The 23,152-nt window shown below is 55.0% G+C and overlaps 3 protein-coding genes across 3 annotated transcripts; 2 read left to right on the forward strand and 1 right to left on the reverse strand.

Moving 5' to 3' along the window:
* Positions 1-2,628: 2,628 nt before the first annotated feature.
* On the forward strand, positions 2,629-3,868 carry GCG54_00006745 (RNA-binding protein rnc1; the record flags this gene model as incomplete). The annotated part of the gene is made up of 2 exons (XM_045406744.1): positions 2,629-3,678; positions 3,731-3,868. 2 exons carry the CDS (start codon positions 2,629-2,631, stop codon positions 3,866-3,868), a joined length of 1,188 nt encoding a protein of 395 aa, XP_045260396.1.
* Positions 3,869-5,261: 1,393 nt separating this feature from the next.
* Positions 5,262-6,634, forward strand: GCG54_00006746 (UDP-galactose transporter-like 1; the record flags this gene model as incomplete). The annotated part of the gene is made up of 3 exons (XM_045406745.1): positions 5,262-5,467; positions 5,535-6,328; positions 6,402-6,634. 3 exons carry the CDS (start codon positions 5,262-5,264, stop codon positions 6,632-6,634), a joined length of 1,233 nt encoding a protein of 410 aa, XP_045260397.1.
* Positions 6,635-8,603: 1,969 nt separating this feature from the next.
* Positions 8,604-10,964, reverse strand: GCG54_00006747 (Tyrosine-protein phosphatase MSG5; the record flags this gene model as incomplete). The annotated part of the gene is made up of 1 exon (XM_045406746.1): positions 8,604-10,964. One exon carries the CDS (start codon positions 10,962-10,964, stop codon positions 8,604-8,606), a length of 2,361 nt encoding a protein of 786 aa, XP_045260398.1.
* Between the last annotated feature and the right edge of the window lie 12,188 nt (positions 10,965-23,152).

Consider the following 23,152-nt stretch of genomic DNA (forward strand, 5'->3'; position numbering starts at 1 on the left):
ATATTGGACAGCCATTTGACCGCAAAGACAAAGGAGGGGCAGGGAGGCTGGAACATTGATCGGTACCGTTTCGCTAACTGTCGGCGATTGAGTCTCCCAAGCTGCCCAGGTACCTCAATGAAGACTTGGGCTGGAGCCAAGCAATCCAATGGACGTTCGCGCCCGTACCCGCGCACCCGCGCTAGAGATCAACGACGACGCACACTGCAGCAGCGTGACGGGTGGAGAAAGAGGACGCAGCGAAGAGCTCTTGTTGATCAGGGCGTCCTGCGAGCTGGGTTTGTGGTGGGAGGAAGGTGGACGGCTACTGGAGCTTGGGACGCTCCAGGGGCTCCATGGCTGCCCACTGTCCTGCGTTTTGCGCCTGTGCCCTGACGGGAGGAGCAGTGAGGGGAGGAGGGGGGCATCTGTCATGTCATTGATGTGCAGCTGCGAGTGCGACGGGAGTCTGTAGCGTACCTAGGTAAGGTAGGCAGACACAGATACCGCACATAGCGATGCGGCACCCAGACTTTCCTGTCGCGTGTCGCAAGTCGGGCAGTTGTGACCTGTTCGATTGGACACTCTGGTCGATCGCGATGCTTGCCGTGCAATGTTCCGATGCGGCCGGGTCAGGCACCAGAGATCCCGGGGGAAGCTAGCAATGCGCATTGCGTTGAGAGATTCAACCCTGAAATGGAGGTCGATTCGAGACGGCCTGGAATGCTTCTTCCCTGTCATGTGCCCTGGCGGGGATCAGTCCGAAGAGCTCCAGAGTCCCCCCAAGAGGCCGCCTGGGGACCAAGGGACCTTTCTCCAAAGTTTGCGCCCCGCCCGCGACGAGTGTAAGTGGTGTGAGAGAGGGCGACCGGAGGGAGGCACTCTGCCCTGCGAGAGACGGGTATCACGGAAGATGGGTGGTTGATGTACTTCGCGTGAGGGTGGTGTTGCTGCTGGCAGTTGACGGTTTGCGCGATTCCATGTACAAGCATCACCGCCTGGAGATGGAGAGGAAACGGTTTGAGAAAGCTTGGGCGTAACCTGCTGGTTGTCTCGTCTCGTCCTGTCTTGTTTGTTGCTCAGTCACAGACAGCTCTTGAGTGTGAGAGGAAGAGGGGACGTGGGAGTCACGTATGAGGGGTCTCAAAAGTGACACTAGGTAATTGAATGAGTGGACGCAGGGCAGCAGCAACGTCGCCGTCACTGCCTTCCAGGCCTGCTTGCTCAAAGGGCCCCGGAGGAAAAGGGCCCAGACGCTGGGTAAGCTCCATGTCGCGTGGAGGGGTCCAAGGGGAGGTACACTCTGGGTACAGCTCGGGAAGCATGTGCGGGAGGGGCAGGAGACTTGCTGCGACGGTGGCTCTAGCGCCTTTTCAAGTACTTCTGCTCTCTGCCATCGCGGGAAGGCACAAGTGATGCCGTGCTGCGAGGTGGGGCAGGAGGTAGCTGCCGTTGGAATCCTCAGTCGCAACCCACTGGTGAATCACGTACCTGCCGCGTCTCTTCTCCCATATCAAGCCCTGCAAACGACGCAGCTCCAGCGAGAAGCTCCCCCAATTCAACCCTGCGCACCTGCCTTCCAGCCTAGAAAGCTATCAACCACCACAGATTTCGAGACTAAGAGGGTACCGAGTTTCTCTTACTGCACCACGCAGACCTGTAAGTACCTGCCTCCCCTCCCACACTTCTACCAGGAAAAAAAAACCACCTGCGTCGCGCGCACTTTCCCTCTCGCTCTTACAATTACCTACCTACTTTTCTCCCCCCAAATCTCTGCCCGCACTTCTTCTCGTCCTTCACCTCACTCTCCCCACGACCAACCTCACTCCTCTCCGGCCACCCCAACTCTTCTTCTTCACCTCTTCACCTCACCCAATCTCTTCCAAATCCATCCTCTCTTCCGCCTCAACTCTTCTCCCCCCCTCTCGCCTTACATCACCCTCAACCCTCTCTCTTCCATCCCACTCTCCGAGGCTTCGCCTACATCTCACCCCTCCAAACCCCGACCTCTTCCCCGATCCACCACCCACCTCACTACCCACCGTCAACCACGGCGCATTCGCCGCATCGTTAACAACCTACCGACTCATAGAGACGGTCAATTCGAACGCAAGTACTCATCTACCGTCGTCTCACGGGTTCGAATCGCAGTTTCAATTTACCCACTTTCCAAAATTTGGGTCATACCTGCCCGCGCAACCTAACCCCTCCTTCCTGATCGCCAAAGCTCAGGAAAAAAATCCAAGGTAATTATTAGCACCACACAAAATCACCCCGCCTCGCATCACCACCTCATCTCCCCCGCTAGCTCTGCTTGGGTAGCACCTCTTGGGAAATTCGCCTCATCGTCTGCAACCTGCTACATTGAAAGTGTATACGGTACCAGACATCCCAATACCCTTTCTTGCCCCAATCAAAGTACCCCGGACGGTTGCTCGTGTTATTGCTGGCCTGTAGCGCCTGCAATAACTTCCGACGCAACCCGCCTTCCACAATATTCACAATTGCCAAGCGCTTCGATTTTGCTTTTCCAAATACACCATTCAATTATGCATTTACTAATTCTTAGTCTCAGAACTCGCTGCTACCTCCGCGACCGACTGCGCCCCTTCATCCCATCAAATTTCGGAAATCTCACCAGCTACCAAAATGTCTGCTGTTCAAGACATCCCTTCTAACGGCAACGACCTCGTCGATTCTCTCGACCGCCTCAAGGTTGATGACAACGAGCCGAGACTCGGCCCCGATGGCGAGCCTGCTCCCCGTACGGAGGAGGAGTACGCTGTGTCTCAGCTCACCCTTCGCGCCATCGTCTCTTCCAAGGAGGCCGGCGTGATCATTGGAAAGGCTGGCAAGAACGTCGCTGATCTTCGCGACGAGACCGGTGTCAAGGCCGGCGTGTCTAAGGTTGTTCAAGGTGTACACGACCGCGTTCTCACCATCACTGGTGAAATTCAGGCTATCTCCAAGGCCTACGCCATTGTCGCGCAGGCTCTCCTCGAGGGCGCTCCTGCTATGGGCATGGGCGGCGTCGTCCAGAACAACGGCACCCACCGTAAGCAGCCGCATCTCGTGTATTCTAAGGAGCTCCATGCTGACAACTTCGCAGCTATCAAGCTCTTGATCTCCCACAACCAGATGGGCACCATCATTGGTCGACAGGGACTGAAGATCAAGCACATCCAGGACGTTTCTGGTGTCCGCATGGTGGCTCAGAAGGAGATGCTCCCTCAGTCCACCGAGCGCATTGTTGAGGTGCAGGGAACCCCGGATGGCATCAAGGCTGCCGTTTGGGAGATCTGCAAGTGCCTCGTCGACGACTGGCAGCGTGGTACCGGCACCGTCCTCTACAACCCGGTCGTCCGCACCCAGCCTGGCACTACTAGCAGCACTATTGGCGGCGGAAGCGGTAGCTACTCTTCCACCGGCGGTGGTCGCTCTGCTGAGTACAGCAGCCCCCGCGTCATGCGCACCGGTAACGGTGCCGACTTCAGCAACGGCGCAACTCGCCCTTACGGCCGCCGCTCTGACTCTGACGCTGCTTCCCGTGGACCCCCCACTCATGATGAGAACGGAGAGGAGATTCAGACTCAGAACATCTCCATTCCCGCTGACATGGTGGGATGCATCATCGGACGTGCTGGTTCCAAGATTAGCGAAATCCGCAAGACCTCCGGCGCCCGCATCTCCATTGCTAAGGTAATTATTCGCTCGTGCTATTTGTTGAAACTGTGCTAACTCATCATCCCAGGCCCCCCATGACGAGACTGGCGAGCGCATGTTCACCATCATGGGCACTGCTAAGGCCAACGAGTCTGCCCTTTTCCTGCTGTACGAGAACCTGGAGGCTGAGAAGATGCGCCGCTCCCAGGCTCCTGCCTCGGAGTAGATGGTTCTGTGTTCCATATTCCAGCTCTTGAACTTGCAGACTTTGGCCGCAAGGCTTGAAACCGGGACAGCTGATCCTCTAGCTGTCAGTGGGTCCGGGACTCGAAAAACGCGCCCTTCTCTATTCTGTTCACTTTTCCTATTTCTCAATTTTGAAGTTTTTTTGGGACGGCGAAAAGCTCAGGCATGCTGAAAGCATCACGTGGGTACCAGCAGGTTGTGGTCCCGGCTTTCGCTTTTCTCCAAGGCGACACACTTGCTCATTTTGGAGGAAAGGTTTTCCGGTCAACGTTTGGGCAGGCAAAGATATCCCAGGGTCTAAGGATCGGGATGTTTATACGACCTTCACGAACATACGGCAGGTGGCGTGTCATCCAAGAAGATGACGAGCTATTCATGATTCACGACGCGGGATACCTGTTCGAAGCCATGGCTTCGAAGATACATTAATAATGATTATCGGCCACCGACACTCAGATCAATGAACTCGCAACCCCTCATCCCCCTTACCCTCTCTTCACCGACAACGACTGGACCGAACACACAAGTCAGTGGCCTTAGTATCGTTTGCAGGTCTTGGGTTATGGGATGGCTCTTGGACGCTTCTGGTATTGGCTTTATTTCCGACACCGGGAGGATTCTTCATAGTGATACCATTCCATGACTAGGCAGACAAAAATACCCTTGCGCAAGGCCGCTCTAAATTTTTCCTGTGTCTTTCGTGATGCGTAAGTGGAGTGACAAACGTAGGGCCTTTGCCGCCCCTTAACTTTATTTCACTATCGCCCCCCTCTGAATCTGCCGTCATCGTGCTGCGTTCAGCCAACTCCATCACTAGGCCTAGGAGACCATTCCGCAATCCACAAGATGCGGAGGTGAAGCTCCCATTTGGCGCGCGGCGCAAGCATGGCAGGTCCAGGATCAAGATGCGCTCCTGCTGTGATTGGCCAATGCCGCGCGGGGTTCTGGGTACCTGTTGGCGATGCCGATCCGGAGAGGAGGCACCGCTGGGCTGATTCCTGATAAGGTTAGGGGCAGTTCGCCAACGGACAGTGGAGGGGACCCTGAAGAGGCTTGGAAGGGGTGAGTTCAGGGGGGTCTGACGGGTAAAGGTAAGCTCTCCACCTTATTTTTAATTTTGGGATGAAGCCAACCTGTCATCAGCCTAGGCTCATCGACTTCGATAATAATATCGGCTCTTGTCTTTCATTTCCCCTCGTCTTCAACTTTCTCTCTGGCTTGAACGTCACCCACTTGTTTGCTTCTTTTCTCCTCCTCAATTTTCGTCTGTTCTCTCTTTTGATTGAAGTCGTTCTCTTGACTGTTCCTGTATTGTGCGACCCGGGACACCGAAACCGCTCCCGATTGACATACTTCGCGTCGCGACAATCGCAATGGCGCGCTCGAAGCAGGCCACGCCCGTCAGGCGGCAAACCTCGTCCGAGTACTTTTCCAAAGCCGACCTCGCGCGCACGCCCAGCAACGGCGAGGCGACGCAATCCAACGGCAAGGCGACTGCTGTCGCAACCGCCCCGGTCGAGACCAAGGAGGCCGGCGCATTGCAGATTCTGATTGCTGTTGGCGGTATCTACGCCTCATTGTACGTGTTTTGCCGTCGCTGGAGGGACTACATGCGGTATCGAGAAGTTGCTGACTGATGGATGCAGCCTGACATGGGCATATCTCCAAGAGAAGCTCACGACGACTCCCTACGGCCCCGCGTCCAAGCCCGAAGTCTTCAAGTACCCCGTCTTCCTCAACACGATCCAATCCCTCTTCGCCGCGACGACGGGCCTGCTCTACCTCGCCTACAGCTCCCGCAATAAGCCCTCCCTCCCGCCCGTCTTCCCCTCGCAGAAGATCGTCTGGCCCCTCGCCCTCGTCGCCGTCACCTCCTCCCTCGCGTCCCCCTTCGGATACGCCAGCTTGAGCCACATTGACTACATCACCTTCCTGCTCGCCAAGTCCTGCAAGCTGGTCCCGGTGATGCTGCTGCACACCACGCTCTTTGGCAAGAGGTACCCTCTGTACAAGTACCTCGTCGTCGCGGGCGTGACGGCCGGCGTGGCCGTGTTCACCCTGCACTCGGGCAGCAAGAAGAAGAAGTCGGTCGTCAACCCGGACGCCAACATGCCGTGGGGCATGCTGCTGCTGAGCATCAACCTCCTCTTCGACGGCCTGACGAACAGCACGCAGGATTACATCTTCAGCACGTTCAAGGGCTACACCGGCCCGCAGATGATGTGCGCCAACAACCTCATGAGCACGGCCGTCACGCTGGGTTATCTGCTGCTGAGCCCGTGGCTCGTTCACACCGGCCTCGGCGAGTATCTCGGCATGGACGTCGCCGGGAACGCGGGGGAGTTGAAGGCTGCGCTGGGCTTCATGGCGAGGTACCCTGCGGTCTGGTGGGATGTGCTGGGGTTTGCCGCGTGCGGCGCCGTCGGGCAGGTTTTCATCTGTGAGTTGCCGTTTTCCCCCTCTTTCTTTGAAACCCTTGAGTCTGGAGGCTAACGCAGGACGCAACAAAACAGTCTACACCCTCTCAACCTTCTCCTCAGTTCTTCTGGTCACCGTCACCGTCACGCGCAAGATGGTCACCATGGCGCTCTCCGTCTTCGCCTTCGGCCACAGCCTCTCCAGCCAGCAGTGGCTCGGCGTCTCCCTCGTCTTCGGTGCCATTGGTGCTGAGGCGCAGATCGCGACCAAGGAGAAGAAGGCAAAGGAGGCTGCCAAAAGGGCTGCTGCGGCTGGCAAGACGCAGTAATTGCCTCCCCCTTCTTATTGAATTCCTCGCTTCAAGCGGTAAAGTTGCTCGTGGCAGCCACCGAATGGGAAGGACGAACGTGCCAGTTCTTCTGACCCGTTCCGGCAACCTTCTCCATCACTACCAACCCCCTTATAAGATATCCAAGTTTTGTTTTCTGTCTGTCACAGGGCGCTAATTCAAGTGCCGTTCTTATATATATACATACATACAAAGACCAACAGAGTCTCTGGCGTTCAGGGTAAAGGGGGCTATTTCTTAGACAGAGCAGTCCGCAGACCGGGCTTGAATACAAACTCTTAGCTCAAAGCTGTTTCTTGACCAGAGGTCGTTTAGGATTTGCCGTGTGATATAACTCCCCGCGGAGGCTCTTGGTCGTAATCGGGTGTGGCTCTTGCGCGTTCGATGAAAGCGGTGTGACCGAGCTGTCTTGTAGTATGCATTCCTCATATTCTTTGCTGCACGTTGAAGGCATCAGGCATTGGCTCTGAACCGCTGACGACGGCAATCTGTTGCAGATGAATCGGGTCGAGACGAGGCCAGACAAGACACATCCTCGGACTCATCTACGCCTCGGACAAGGAGCTGGTGACGCTCGTTGAGTCTGATATCCCATAGCCCACTCCTTCAAGATCTTGCTTTCTTGCAGAAGTCGTACTCAAGGACGTCAGCAGGCGATGTCGCGTCGTCCGCCCCAGCTTCATCATGGTTTTTCATCTGAAGTCATTGCCGTGGGTGAAGAGAGACAGCTTCCATCAGATTAATACGGTTTGGGAATGAAAACAGCCGGCGAGAACTATGATGTTCAAGATGTCCAACATGATCGTAAGCGGCACCAGATGAGATTCCGTCCCAACCAACTGTCCGTTCAAGCTTCTGATCACGTGTACATACATGATACATCATCACATCACATCACACGGCATGGGACAGAACGTTTAATTGACACACAAAAGTGCGGCTTCTCATTTTGTTTTTCAAGTCATCTACCTCTCCCCCGAGCCATGCGGTCATGCCGGGTATCCTATCATCTCATCCCTCCCCGTTGACTCCAAATGCGTATGGTATGGTCTTCATCCGTGGATGGACCCGCGAAAAAGGAAAAAAGTAAAATAAAGGAAACCTGAAGGAGACCAAACAAAACTTGGAAGATGGGCGTCGCCTTCTTTTTGAGGTGAGTTTCTTTCTCAACGTCCAATGTTCCTCTCCAAGCCAGTTATCCACCCCGTAGGGAAGCAAGGACGTGGCCTTCGTGAGATACCTGTTGTGCCCTCCCAAACTCCTAAAGCGAAGCGTATGTTGTGCGAAGCGACTGCGAGAACAAAAAGAAAAAATGATGGCCGAACCCCCTTTCCTTGACCCTTTCCGTGTCCAAATGGGAAGAGAGGACCTCTCTCATCCCATGTTTTCGTTCCAATATCGCACCCGGGGGTTTCGATTCTAGATTACACATTTCGGTTTATGGTAGTAAAGTACGTTTTTGCTTGTGACGAAACCGGCCACCATTTCGCCACTCGCTGCGCTCTGAAAAGAAGGCTCGAATAAAAGGGACAAATGAAATGCCGGCTGAATGATCGCTAGGATTCTGGAGCTTTTCGGTGTGCCAAGGTGTCATCGGTGGTGCTCGTAAGCGTGATTCCCAGTGGTTGGTGTACACCAAAATGGTCCGTTTGATTTTTACCAGAACGATTCAACGCCTGTAAATGCCGTAGAGACGCTCAGCGCAATGAGAGAGAAAAAATTTACTCGATCGGCGTGCGTATGTTTCGATGGTCGCGTGTGGTTGTGCGCGAACCTCGTATAGTTGTTATGGGGGCCACCGGCAACTTCCCGACTGACGCATGGCCACCAGTTGGTGTTGCAGGAATAGCAACAAATAACCAAAGTCCGGCCGAGTATCGCCGAATTAGTCCGGTCCCGAGGGCTTGGTGCTAGTAGCTAGTGGCGGTGTGTCCCGCCCTGGCCGCGGTCATAGCAGCTCGTCAATAGACCTCACAATTGGCGTTTCACCTTTTGTAGGCGGACTTCGCGGGTCGGCCACTTGGGTGGGACGTCCGAAGGGGAAGAAGGGATCCCTGGGGAACATTGTTTCTCGAGGCGAGAACAGACCTTCACTCGGTGTTGGCGGCACCTCGACAAATCGCATACCCGCGAATTCGTTGTAGGCGTCGTGCAGCGGGTTGTTCGTCATCGTCTCGGCTCTCGGTGACATGAGCGCCGCGTCTTCGGGTAGCGCGACCGCGACGTGTCGCTCCTTGTGCGGTTTTTCTTCCGGTTCGTGCTCGTGTGACGGTCCAAGATTTAAGCTGGAGAAGCCGAAACCTGCCGAGGGTCCAAATCGGTGTGCACCAAATCCAGGCGATGGGGGTGGGCCAGGTGATGGCGGCGGCTTGGCAAAAAATGATGAAGACGACGCAAAACCAGTATCGGACGGTGGCGGTTTGAGTGTCGGAAGCAATCTGTCCACATCAAATCTTCCAAACTTGGCGGAGTTAGATGCGGACTCGCTTTCTGAGCATGAGAAGCTAGAAGGCGCTGATGAGGGTCCCGGTGAGATTGGTTGGCTGCCAGGTGTTGAATGACCTCGTGCACGGGTCGGGCTGCCCTTCTTCGGACTCAAATTCCCTGAGCTGCCTTCATCTTCTCCTGGGAGGGGAGCCGTCAAAGGCTCCTTCGGAGCGGTATCGATGGCAGCGTCCGCCGACAGCGTTAGACGGTGCTTCGTGGGGCTGCGACCGGTTCGGGGGCGAAAGGCTGAGCCAAGGGGTGCCTTCTTCTTTGATACCTGCTTTTGAAAGTCTTGCAAGCAGTACATGAGTTTCATGTTGGGGCTAATCCACTTGCTCTTGCCCTGAGCAGCGTAGTAAGCGTCGTTGACACTGAGGTCAGGGTTGCGGTAGAGACCGTAAGCGATGATCAGACTGGCGGATCGGCTGGCACCTTGTTGGCAGTGAACAAGGACCCTCTTGCCCTCCTTCGTGCGTGATTCAATCGTCTCGCAGAGATGCATCAGATCCTGCGCGATATCCGTGTTGTGGTCCCAGGGCATGTGGATGTACTCCGGGCGCTTCACGGAGAAGGACATGGCCTTGGGCGTTGTCGGGGTCTCAGCTCTGCCGTCGGTAGCAAACTCGAACGCCGTCGAGAAGCTGGCGTTTGACACGGCACTGTCGGGGATAGGACTGAGGACGGCGGGCGAGTCCGTCATCTCAATATCTGCCTTGGGCAGCACAGAGAATGGGTTCTTCACTTCCCGCGCTACGTTAATAACCGTGTCAAACTTGGACGCCTCATCCGCTGTCGGCTCCAAGTAGAGATAAACGTTGTCCTCGTAGATGGCAATCGGGCCGTCAGGGTATCCGGGAGTCTTCTGATCTTCGTTGTTTTCGTTCTCGTGGTACGGCTCGAAGTCGAGGGCTGCGCGGCTGGCCATCTGCGTCTTGATAGGCGAATCTTCCTCGACAATCGTGGTGTCAAAGGAGGAGCCAACGCCCGTCTTGGTAGGCCTCAACAGCTCTGAAAGACCGGACTCATTGCGCTCCAGAACCTTGGGGAATCCCATTCCGCCGGGAGGGCCGAACGTTGCCGACTTCAACGAAGGCAGCATGTGGGGGGAAGAAGTCGAGTGCTTCAGCGCGCGCCGTTGCATGATAGGTGCCATTCCAGGTGTGCCGGGAACCTCGAGCGTGTTCCTCATGACAAGATCCGACGTCTTCGTGTTGAGGCTCAATTGACTAGGCTTGCGCTTCATGCCCGGGATGGTGGGCTTGATGAACGAGGGCGATGCGGGCTCAGATACGAGCGTCGTGGCAGTGTTGCCCATGAAGGGCGGCTGAATGGACAGGCCCTTCATGTTCTTTGGGCGGCGCGGCGAAGGAGACGTCATCGGCCGGCGGAAGCTCGAAGTCTCCGGCGCTGACAGGGTATTCATCGAAGAAATTGGGGGCAGAGCGCCAAAAGAGGTGGCCGGGAAGGATGACAGAGGAATCAGATTGACGGGTGAGTCGGGGGAAGATGAAGGCGAAGGGTCGGACAATGGGGAAGAATCACTTGTTGACAGGGTGGTTGTAGGTGATGACTCTGCCGACTCGGATGCCTGGGTGGAAGTACTGTCGTGGTGCTTGTGCGTAGGATCTGAGGGTATTGTCGGTCGGAGGTGTTGAACACCCGGCTGGGCCAGTGGCTTGCCAGCGGCTTCCATCTCGATCAACTTTGGGTCGACGAGGGTGACGGTTTCCTGGGCAGCGATTGTCTCGGCGTCGAGGTCGAAGACTGACATGAAGGAGGGGATTTGATCCTCGTAGATCCTTCTCGCCGCTGCTGACGGCATGGTTTTGTGCACCTTGGGAATTGGTTGCCCGAATCCCTTCTCTCTTTCTCTCCTCTTGCGCGAAAACGTGGTGGCGGCAGTCTCGGGTGAGGAGACTGAGAGACCCGAGAGGGGCACCGTTGGCGAAATAAGTAAAGAAATGGTTGCGTTTGTGTGGTGAAGGAGCGTAATCGCGGTTTTGGTTCAAAGTGGTGGGCTAGATCGGAGGACAGCGCTGCTGGATCCCTTGACTGCTCTTGTTCTTCTTTTCCTCCGCGGGGTGGTGGTTGGCTGTAAGCGTTTGTGGTCCAGTCGCGGAAGGACCGAAGTGTTTCTATTCTCTCTTCCTCCTCGTACTCGGAAAGGCGCCGCCGCGGGACAGGTGACCAGGCTCGCGACAGGAACGGGGTCGATGGGCGGGGGAAGGTGCGACTTCTCGTATGCGGCGGGGCGGATGAGTGTGTTGATTGAGGAGCGTCGTCGTCAAGAGTCGAAGGAGGTACAGGTTTGGTGGTATGGAAAAGGTAAGAAGGTAAAAGGTAAAGTTGGTGGTTGGAAGAATGGGTGGTGTGTGTGAGAGTGGGAGAAAACAATGACTACTGGACACGACGAAAACGGCGGCTCGGGGTTAGCACATGCTGTAGAAGAGGATGTGTGGCACCGTCAAAACGGAAACATTGGCACACGGCGGGTAAAAGGGAAGAAGAAGGGTTTGGTTGGCAGCAATTGTGCGTGAAGCGCCGGGGAAGAATTGGGAGAGTAGGTTAAGAAGGTAAGAAATCGGATTGGGAGGGGGAGCGGGTGGAAGTAATTGAGAGTTGGATGGAAGGGTTCGAGAGAGAGAGAAGGTGGTGGTGGTGGTGGTAGAAGGGGACGGGAGACACTGGGACTAGGCACTTACTGGGACTGGTGCTGGGTACCTGCACTGGGGGCCGGGGGGTGTGGGTGTACCTGGGTACTTTACCTCGAGTGTGTGGTGAAAGTGGGAGAGGAGACTCTGAGAGGCAGTGGGAGGAAGGGATTGATTGGACTGGACGTCAGGTAGACGCAGGCGCAGGCGCAGGCGACTGGAGAGCAGCAGTAGCAGTAGCAACAGCAGCAGCACACTGCGAGAGAGAGACAGTGAGAGACAGGATGCCCGGTTCCTCGTCGACGAGGGCAACTGACTGGGCTGGGTCTGGCCTGGAGATGCTGGTCAAGTCCACGGGTGGTGGGAGGGTCTCCAGGGCTCCAGGACTGGGACTGGGACTGGGACTTTGACTGGGGACTTGAGGGCACCAGGGCAGCGACACCAGCGACACACCAGGGTTAGTCGCTGGCTGAGGGCGACTGGGGCAGGGGTCCTTTTCTGGGCTGCTAGTGGCTACTGCAACAACGAGGCGGTACGTATCTTTCTGGAGGCCGCTCAAAGGGGAAAGGCGTCGCTGAAGACGGAGGGTACGTACTCTCGACGGATCCATTCTTTGGGCTTGCTCTTGCTCTTCTTTTTTTTTCCCCTTCACACAACGAGCTGTCGCTACTGCTTGCTGCTGCAACTTTTTGGATGGGACGGATGTCAGTGGGGAGAACAAGGTACCATCCACGGTAGGCTAGCTAGTGCCTGCTGGACCACATGCGAGTGAGAGCACAGCGCACATCGTCTCGCAGTAGCCGTAGTCGTCTGGCAGGGCAAGTACTAGTAGGCACGGTAGGTAAGGTAAAGCAAGGTAAGGCAAGGCACGGCACGGCAAGGCGAGGCAGTCCAGCGTCTAATCTACCTAGCACGCCGTGCCTCGGTGGAGGACGGAGAAGACGGAGGAGGGACCGCCACTGCTAGCAGTCGGATCGGGTGTTAGTGTGGCCCTTCGTTTAGAGATGCGCTGCACTAAGCCGCCGCCATCACTCGTCTGCCGTCCTTGGACTGATTGTTGTGGTGGGTTGAGGCCATGGCACAAGAAGAAGATGAAGTCACTACTCTGAGGGGAACCCGACGCTATTCACGCCGGACTGGCACCGCTCTACATGACATGATGCAAAGTGTAAGCATGGCCTTCGGCAAGTGAGGGGAAATTGTCGATTCACTTGTCTCTGGGCTGGACTGGAAGGAACGGTACCTTACAAAGTAGTGTACACTGCCTGAAGGCCTGCAGCTGCAAGAGAGGCTTTCGTGAGAGTGGGGAAAGCAGGTGGGACACTGAACACCTCCAAGTGAATGAGCAGCAGGTGAGTGTGGGAGAGGACACTCCAGGTCTCCAGCGTCCCTCACTGGCTCAATGGCTGCACCACCAAAGGGGTGGGGAACAGATGGCCGCCACAGGCTTCATCGTGACTGGACGGTGTTTTGCGAAACATGCAGGGGCTATTAATAGCTCCTGCGCCTGCGGTCGCGCTGAACCAGGACAAGGGCCTGGACTGGACCTGGACCTGGAACCCTGACCTCTCAACAAGGACCTGCACTTGCGCAGCCCAGCGTCGGCGCCAAAATCCGGCCAATGGGAGTCCCGCGCACTCTTAATCTGGCTGCTGCAGCGTATCAATCTCAATTTTTTTGCCTTTTCTCTCTTGCGTTTGTGAGCCAGCGCTCTGTCAGCTCTGTCTGAGGTTCGTTGTCTCTGTCGCCGTTGCTGCTGCTACTGCTGCTGTTGCTGTACTGCGCTGCCGTAACTTGAGACCAAACATACAAACACCCAACAGAGCACCGCAAAACATTGCGGCTACACACTAGGAGCTGTCAACGCACCTTCTGCTGCACCTAGAATCCCATCGTACATACATAGAACTAGGCCAAGGATCGGGAGCAGGAGGATCATCAGGACGGTCCAGGAACGGTCTCTATGGTTTCGGGTTTTACCCTCGGCTGCTCCTGAACCTGTTACTTTATTCCCGGTCCTCGAGCCAGCCAGAAAAGCCATGTTTGAAATTTTGCCCACAGAACGAAACTTATGCAGCCGCCATGTTTACACACACACAAGCACACGCGCACACACATACTTCATCCTAAGAGTAACAGAGTCACAACAGTCACACTCCATATTCACCGTCGCCTGACGAACTGCCAACTCTCGGACACCCCTCCAAAACAACAACAGCACGGCGGATAACCGACTGAGTGACAGGCCTGTCAAAAGTCCAAGTTCCAACAACCTAGGCCCCCCCAGGCTCAGCAACAGGATTTCCTAGGTTAACCGAGTGTCAGCACGACGAACTAGTTCGTGTGGACTGATGATCGATCTCCAACTTTTTTTGTTGCCCCTACTCTCTGCATGTCGCTCTCCTCTTACCCTCCTCTTCCCTGACACACCCACCCCTTCCTCGAATGATCGTCCTTGCTCCCCCTCTCACGGTGTGCTCCCCTCGGCATGTCAGATCGCTCCTGGCCCCAGTGTTTCTGGCAGTCTGACCTTTCACTTGTATGTCTGGTTGCAACTGGGCTTGCTTGCGTGCGGCGAGAGCCTCTTGTTGTCCTGTGCTTTTTTTTTTTCATCTCGCATCCTTGCAGAAATTGGGAACTCCCCAAAGAGAATACCGACTCTCTGGTTGATCTTGCTCAGTGCTCTGCTGTCATTCCCAGACCAAGGCTAAACTGAACCATGGTTCTGACGAAAGAAGCGTGCTCATCCACGGCAACCCATATTTTTACAGTTGCCCATAAAGCGGGATATCCGAACGTCCTGCTGCTCTCGGCCGGTTGTTCATGTGCCCCTCCGAGATCCTCCCCCCCTGGGCCTGAAGGAGACGAAGTCGATCAATCACGTTCCGCAGTTGCAGAGTCTCCTTTCCCTCTCTCTCTCTTAGCCTCAAGTACTCTGATCAAACCACACACACATGTAATTCACTCCTCGCCCGACGACTCCTGCATGCCAATCGACCCCTTGAGCCAGACTAGAACAAGCAAAAAATGTTTTCGGCTCCTTCCCGTCAGCCCTTGCGATGGGGCGGGGAGGGGAGGGGGGCATTCATCTTCCCCTTGGCCGCCAACCACATCGGTTTCAGTCTGAATCAAGAAAAAAAAGAAGAGAGACCCTCTCTCCCATCGTGAACAGGATTGCGGTCAGCCACCGGACAGCCCAATCCATTCCTTTTTTCCCCACGCCCCATGCTGCGCTGCGGCTCGGCGTTAGCCGCCGAATCAAAAACACTCAAACTGACTCTGTACTCAGCCCTCTCTCTCGCTGAAATATCAAGCTGGCCCTACCGCAGCACTTGGGAGGCGGTTGTCGCGCGACAAGGACCTCTCACAGCCGCCCCATCGGCGCGGCAATGGGTACTGTAGCAAAAAGCAGAGGCCACTTCTTTTTGCGTCCCCGATATGGAGTCTTCCTTGGGTTGATTGATGGGACGATGATGAAGGGGGACCACAATTCAAATCGGTCTCGCCGTCTGTTCTCAACGGCCTTACCTGCAAAGTCGCATGGCCATCTAGAGGGAGCGTGATCCATTGGCTCAATCAGTCGGAAACGCCCTCGCCTCGTTCCCCGATCTGGCAGAACCGCAATATAAGGAGTTGCATCCGATCTAGATTTCGTGATATACTCTAAAAAAGGAGCCTCCAAGCGGGCGCCCGGCGCGGCGTCGTCCGTTCTCTGCCTGCGGCTGTTGATCTTTCATATACAAATGTGGTAGTAGGCGCAGGGCCTTGGAGTTGGAATCCTGTCGGCGGCTGTCCGAGTAAGGGAGATCCCGTCCATTTACGTGGTTGACAGGACAAGCGCCAGGCACATAGTGCTTCGTAACGATTCACGACAAGCTTGCGAGATATTTCCACTTTACGACAACCCGGGATACGGTTGACAGACATGGTTCGAGAGATACGTGTTCAGGTTGGCGAACCACCACCCTCGCCTGGCGATCTCAAAAGATCCGACCAACTTACTCGGTGGACTGCTGGCCTCGCGGTTTAAGCTCAGTCGCTTTAATTTCAAAGGAAATTTTTGGCATCGTCTTGACGTCGCGGCTGAACAGAAGGCCCTGGCTCTCGTGGCAGGGCTGGGAAGAGAGTCATGAACCAACGACACAAACCCCAGAAGCCTAAGGCCAGCCATTTCTTTCCAAAAAAGCAACCTTTGCAACCACACGGGGGGAAAAAAAAAAAAAAAAAAAAAAAAAAAAAAAANAAAAAAAACCCTTGCAACCCCCCGGGGGGAAAAAAAAAAAAAAAAAAAAAAAAAAAAAAAGCTGTTTGCTGCTGCTGCTGCTGCCGCCGCTTGGCGTAAATTGCAGAGTGGGCATGGACAACCGGCCTCATCCCTCCCCCGCTCATCCTGTCTGCAAAGCCCCCCTGGTCCCTGGTTTCTCGTATGGGAGATGCCGAGGCAAGGGCAAGAATTCGTAGTTCAGGCGATGGAGTTCTCTTGCTGCTGTTGTCGCCCGTTTTCCATGGATTATACCTTCACCTGACGGTAGGTAAATTGCAGACGGCCATAACAGTCGATATTATCTCCTACTATGTGCTCTACGAATTTGGGAACGCCGTCGTCATGACCACGCGCATGCATTTTTACACTCACCGTTTGTTCATCCTTTTTGTCTCTGGAGGGGGGATTCCCACGTTTCGTCCCATGTAATGCCTGCACAACCACCACCTCCTCCCCACCGGTCCCCAAGGGGAACAACCATCATCGTCATCGCCTACATCATCAAGATTAGGGGGATCGATCACTTTGGTTTGATGCATGGAGAAAGGGCAAAAGAAGGCCAGGACGCTCGGATACTGATACAACTCCCATCCCCGGCAAGAGATGCGCAGAGCCTCCTCCTGTCCCTGAACATCGCGGTTGCTTACGCGCATGAATCCCAGGCTGGAGGCCTTTTTCCCACTGATGTGCGCGCGTGCAGGTGTGCCTCCCGCCACCCGATGGTTCTTTTTGTTTCTTAATCTTACGGAATGCGGTTTACGGCAAAGCGGCAGCCCCCAGTCCTAAAACATTCTCAGACTACCACCAGGCTCATCGCAATTTCGCGATCGAAGATCCAAAAACTCCGCAGGTCTCTAGCGCGCAAAAGGGAAAGGCACAAAAAAAAACAGGATAAGATCACGAGGCTTGTTTTGCCTCCTCGCTAATCCGCACAGCAAAACTTGACGCACCCATCTCACACACACACACACACACACTACATACCCCCTTGGTAACATGTGGCTTGCCCGACCCTTCATTCAATCCGCTGAAGGAACGCGGCAAGTAGATCGTACATGGTTTTGGGGACGGAGGGACTACCTTCCCAAGAGGCTGGCGTGATTTGAGACAAGCCGCTGTTGGGCTGAGGTGCGTGTCACTGGGTGGAATATCCTGGGTAGAGCGGAAACGGGTGCGTGTGGTTGGTTGGTCTGCCGTGAAACTGTGAAACCGTGGCTTGGGTGAGCAGCGAGCAGTAGCGGCAGCAGTCACAGTCGCTGCTGCCACTGCAACTGTAACTACAACTCACCCATCATCCCCCCACCCTTCAGCGCACCGTCGAGATTGGGACCGTCGTGCCTTGGGAGAAATTTGAAGCTATTTTCCTCGACGTCTTGGCGAATCTGAAACAACGGGGACCCCCTGGACGGCTGGGGGATCCACACAAGTGGTCCACGTCCGGAAAAAGTGGCAGCGGCAAGTCACGATTTGCAGCAGCAGGGCCCAGTCTTCGGCAACTTTCCAGCAGAGGCAGGTCACGGCGGCTCGAGGAAAATATGAAGTTGTCGTTGGTCGTTGGCCGATAGTCGAGAGGTGATGTAAGCAGCATCTCGTCAGCAACCCGTCCACTGACATAAGCCAAATTGACAACCTCCCCGGTAGTGCGAAAATGTCGGTCTGGTCGTCGAGCAACACCGTCCGTTCCCCTCGTGCAGGGAACATCCCATTCCCGGCGTTGCCATCGTGCTCGCGTCTATTTCGGGCGTCTAATCTGCAAATTACGACTCTGCAGGTGACCGTATTTGGTTTGGCCGCACTCTTGACTCGATTTGCCTCTCTCTCTCTCTTTTCTTCGCAACACAGACCAAGATTGCCCAGAGGGCCCTTTTGGCGACTTGCAATTCCCCGACATGCTGCAAAACGGGTCCAACAACACCCTCCAATATCGATTGTCGACGCAGGAACAAACAGCCCCTTGTCGCAGTAATCCGGGGGTGTTTTAGCTGCCCGCCCTCACTTCAGCGATTTACCGATTGATTCAACCCATGCAAGGCCACCAGCGACTCCACGTATCCGAGTGGTGTACCATCTACATGCACGGGTTCACGGCTCTGAGGCTCCAGTTGATTGTGATGAGCCTCATCAATTAGGGTTCGCGATGATCATGAGCCAGCCTCGAAATGTTTTCTCGTCCTTGCCTCATCCAAGACATGCCCACCAACTCGCGAATCCAAATCTCACGAGATGCGTCATGATCTCACATAACGCAAACCAACCCGTCTTCTGCCCCCCACTAGCCCGCGACGCTGATGCACATCATCTTCACGAGTTGACGACATCCCACGCCCCTCTCCCGTCTGTCAGATGAAGCAGAGTAACAGCCAGACTGCTTGCTCATGCTGCTCCGTGGGCTTAGCTCGCCCGGATCCCGAAATAAAACGGTCATTTCGGCCCCGAGCGCAGGACACGACGCGCTCTACGTTGTACGTGTCCACCTGACCTGCCTTACGACGCACGCATTATCGTAATATCAGTAAGGCATCTGTGGTCAAGCAGACCCCTTCTCAGATCTTGGCCTTCTCCCCTTTCCCAACGGTTTCGCGTGGGCGTGGGCACTCCTCCGTCCCGTCGGCATGCGCGCAACGGAGGACCTTGGACCATCAGGTGAACCTGTTCCCACGGGCGAAGCAAAATAGACAAGATGCTATATCGAGCATCAAAATGATGAAATGTCTCCGCCCGATCTCCCGATCCCCTTTTGTTCGAATGACTGTCTCCCCTCCCACCCCCTTCTCTCTCTTCCTCATATCTCCAAGAATGAATCCCATCTCCACCCCCATCTGCCATCAACCTTCTTCCCTTCCTCAACCTAAACCATGCCAACGACGACGACGACGACGACGGCCGCGCTGCCCGCGCATCTCCCCCATAGAATTCACCCATGTCCCAAGCATCTGAAGAAAGACGGGTGGTTTCCACAAAAAAGGCGATGCTCTCTGCTGCCCCAGTCCGTATTAATTTGCCAAAGGGGGGCCCGCTGGCCAGCCGAGCCTCACATTGCACGTTCGTGTTTCCGTTTTGGGCGCAACCGTCTGGGACACATTGAAAGAGGCATGCTCATATTTGCTCCTTCTAAATTCTGCTCCGTCGCCCGAGCAATGCGGGAGAGAACGTGACGCCAAAACGACGAACAAGGCTGACGAGGCCAGCGCATGAACTAGAGGTCGTACTCAGTAGCATTGCCCAATCTCGTCTCTTCTTTTTTTCTTTTTATGGTTGACCGATAGTTGGGTGGTGGTTGCCAAAAACGACAACGGTGTCCGTCAAACCGTCCGCCGCGCCCCCCGTCTTCGCGTCTCATCCCATAAAGACCACGCAACCGCAAGGCGAGGCAACGCAACGCGTCTCTGCTCTCTCTCGGTCTCTCAGCCCTGAGAGGCCACACACTATTGCTTCATGCGCCTCAACACGGTCCAGTTACCGTATCGGGGAGGGGGGCGGCAACGCGCGGTCCAGGCCTCGTTGGGCAATCCCGGCTTGTCTGCTCTCTGTCTGCGGCTCGTTGCGAAACCCCACTCTATCTTCTCTTCTCTCTCTCTCTCTCTTTCGCTCCCGGCTTCCGTCTCGGAGACTCTCCATGGGAATGTCAGAAACAAGAGAGGGACAGAAAACCTTCCTGCCGCCCTGGGGCCCGTTCCGCGGCGGCGGCCGTTGGGAGTTGATGAAGTGAATTCGGGGACTTCTGCCGTGTGCGGGTTTCGAACAGATGCCGCCCGCGTTCGAGGTTACCGTTTGATGATGCTCATCCCCCTCCGCGGGACAATTGGAACATCAAACAAACTTCCATCTGACAACTCTCTCTGTATCTCTCACGAGAGATGCAGTGCGCAGCCTCCTCCCAGGGGGTGTGAATTAAGTCTGAATTATTATCTTGATCGCTTGCCACCCCCTCCCATCGTCTCAGCTTGCGCTAGTGGCCCGTTGTGCCATCCCATAGTTTGCGGCCCTACTTTTATTTTCCCTCCCCTTCCAGTCCCCCTCCACGTCGCGCCTCTACACTAACTAGCCCGTGTGGCCTCGCCAAACTTGATCGCTGCGGATCAAACAGGCGATGCTGGCATGATCTCTCTGCTGCCTCTCTCGTGCCTGACCCGAACCCCAGGCCAAGGCCAGGCCCCTGGGAAGGAGGGCGGCGATGCTGGTCCGCCCCCGGCCTTTCTTGCCCCCTGGGAGCGGGCGGTCCAGGCACGGACACGAAACCGGCGACATGCTGTTTCAGCATTCTGCTCGCCGACTTGGTCCGCGACGGCGTCGCCCTGGTGATTAAGTCCTATGTGCCTTTACCGCTATGTGAAAGTCATACACGCAAATGCCCAGCCCAAAACAACAGACGCAACGGTCTGAACGTGTGGTGATGCAAGTTGTGCCGAAGGAGGATTCCGCAACCAAGGCACTTCGTAACGACTTGGCGATACGATGCGATGCGATGCGACACACGATACCGAACCGGACGGACATCTCATGAGCTAATTCCCTACGCGGCACGGCACATCTCTGTGTCTCTTGTCTTCACTGACCGCATAGCGGCCCAATTTCCCTCCCTCTACGGCAGACCTTCCAACCCCCAACGGTCCGATGAGACGCAAGACGTCCCGCAAGCCCGAAAGACTTTTGAACCTTAACGCGTCGTCGTTGGCTGTTGGTCGGTCACCCTTCCCCGTTGGCCGCGCACCACACCGAACCCGCTGCGTTGGTAACTTCCTTCCTGCGTGCCGTTGGGGGCGTGAGTGTGTGGGAGGTGAGGGGGGGATGGTTCAAACTTTGTGCGGCTTTAGGTTGGCAGCTGTGACTCCGATCACGACAGATCATTTGTGGTTGTTGTCACAGAAAGGGGGGGGAGAGAGAGAAGGGGTATGACGACTTTGTGTCGTTGTGTCTTTCCTCTGGGGATGGTCCCGGTTCGGGCCATGTGCAACGAGATGTCAACGGGGTTTTCCCAGACGGAAGAATTAATCTTCGAGCTGTTCACGCGCGAGACCTGTGAAGGGGCACGGCACATGCAGTTTCGATATTGGCCCGTGATGGAAAGTCCCGAAGCCTTTTGCGCGCCCGCGGCCGCAGGTAGAAACGTACGTCCGGAAATGTACAAGTTCGCGCGCGATCAGCCTGCCGAAAGCGGAAACTCATGACCGAGAAGGCTCGCTTTGGTGGAGGCTTGCCGCTTTGAAGGGCATCGTTCTGTCTAATCCGCGCCCCCAAGAAAACGGCCGTGCATTGATCTTTCAGAGATTAAGTAAATTAGTTTGGGGGAGGGGAGGGGCACTGGGAAAGAGAAGGAATCTAGAACACCCGAGGCTGAGGAGGTTTAGTGAGGTTCGTTGCCGTTATTAGGCGCGCGACAAAGAAAAGTGACGGCTTCGGTGTGGGCTGTGCTTGGTTGGTGTTCGTGTTTGCTCTGTCAAAACCCTCGACCCGGACGGCGATCCGTAGGCGCCGGGATTCCGTGGGGGAATCGGCCCCGCTTTTAGGTTTGTGACCGGATGGTGCCGACGGGTGTTTGGTTCGTGTGGTGATCATTTGGCATGGTGTTTGTAGTTGAATGCCTCGTTCTTTCTTTGTGGTGAGTGCTATTTTGGATTTTGGATTACAAAAACAAAGGGGGTTTGTCCTCGTTGACAATGCTTTGTGGCGGAGTTGAATGTGATTTTCGACTACGACCGCAACGCGAGTACATGAGAGCGAGGTGTGATGAGAGGACGCAGAGACTGGTAGCTTGCCTAAACGTTGGACCAGATCTAGAAGAACGCAAAAGTTGAATGTCGCAGCAGGCGGGGTACAGATTGAGTTCCGGTGAATTTCTTATCTGGATATCGTGAGCTAGCAATTAAGCTTGTTGTTCTCCAAAATCCGGCACACCTTTCTGCCCTCCCCTCCGAGTCAGAGAAACGTTACTCGACAGAGTTTGGTCGGAGTAACCCTCTGACGGAGCAATCCGGTTGGAGGTATTTGGTTCGATGCAGAAGTATGCTGATGCGTATTGCGTGAAAGATGTTACTTGGACGGATTCAGCCTCTTGGACGTTTCCCGGGTGTTGCTGAAGCTGTGGTTCAAGGCTGCGTCGAACAATCTTGACGAAAGCTTGCGTTTCGTTTAATATAAGGGCGTCAGGTAACTTCCTTGAGCTTCGTTCTCATGGTGTAAATCGTATGTGCTGAAGAGTTGTGCGATTTTGAGCATCGCAATGTCATTCGTCATCTACGTATCCAGATGAAAGGCATCGCGAGGAAGGGGATCACTTGATTCACTTCCCTTCCTACGTATTTTTCTGTCGTCTCTTTGCTCCTCTTCAGTAGTACTTACGGGTGAAGCTTGGCTTTGCCTGCTTCTATCAACCGTGTTTGCGCAGCGAGAAACGAACGAAGCCATCATGTCACCATTGGGGGCCGTGTTATCTCGTGCAAGCCTTCTGCGAAGAACAGAAGCTGAGTTGGTGGTCTTTGGAGTTTTTCATACTCTATACCCCTACACGATCTTTTCTGGACGAAGTGCTTGAAAAGATTGAACAGAACGAAGTTCGTCGACCGTATCGATCTGCGCTTAGAAACAAACATTACATGCCCCCACCTATTGCATGCTTCTACGTCATCTCAGGAGGTCTTTAATACCCAGATATCTTGCTCGCCTTTGGTTTCAGCATTGACCTTCACCCGGTATTCACGATAACTGCGGCTTATTGACGAAAGCATTTGGCCGAAATGAGGACCTCAAGGCATGTCACCTGTCGATTATAACTCATTCAGTGTTCTTTGCCCAGAGACTAGACAAGATATTCGGGTGTCAATGAGGGCTACAATAAGTACACAGGGAATTGAAATTTGAGGTAGTAGCCTAAGATGTCATCAAAGAGAACGAATCGACGTGGGCCCTTTGAGAGTTAAACAGGGCCATCGGCCTGCTTTGTAGCCGGGTAGCGTGTTCAGCATACCAGGTCCCATTTTCCTTGAAATGATAGCTAGGCTGGTGCTTCCAAGCCAATATGAAGTATCTTGGTAAATCTGGTAATGGTTGGGGTAGCGACTTTGGACAGATGCCGCTAGATACGAGTGTTCAAAAGAC

Source organism: Colletotrichum gloeosporioides (genome assembly GCF_011800055.1).
Source record: "Colletotrichum gloeosporioides strain Lc1 chromosome Unknown consensus_68, whole genome shotgun sequence".
Classification (NCBI taxonomy): domain Eukaryota; kingdom Fungi; phylum Ascomycota; class Sordariomycetes; order Glomerellales; family Glomerellaceae; genus Colletotrichum; species Colletotrichum gloeosporioides.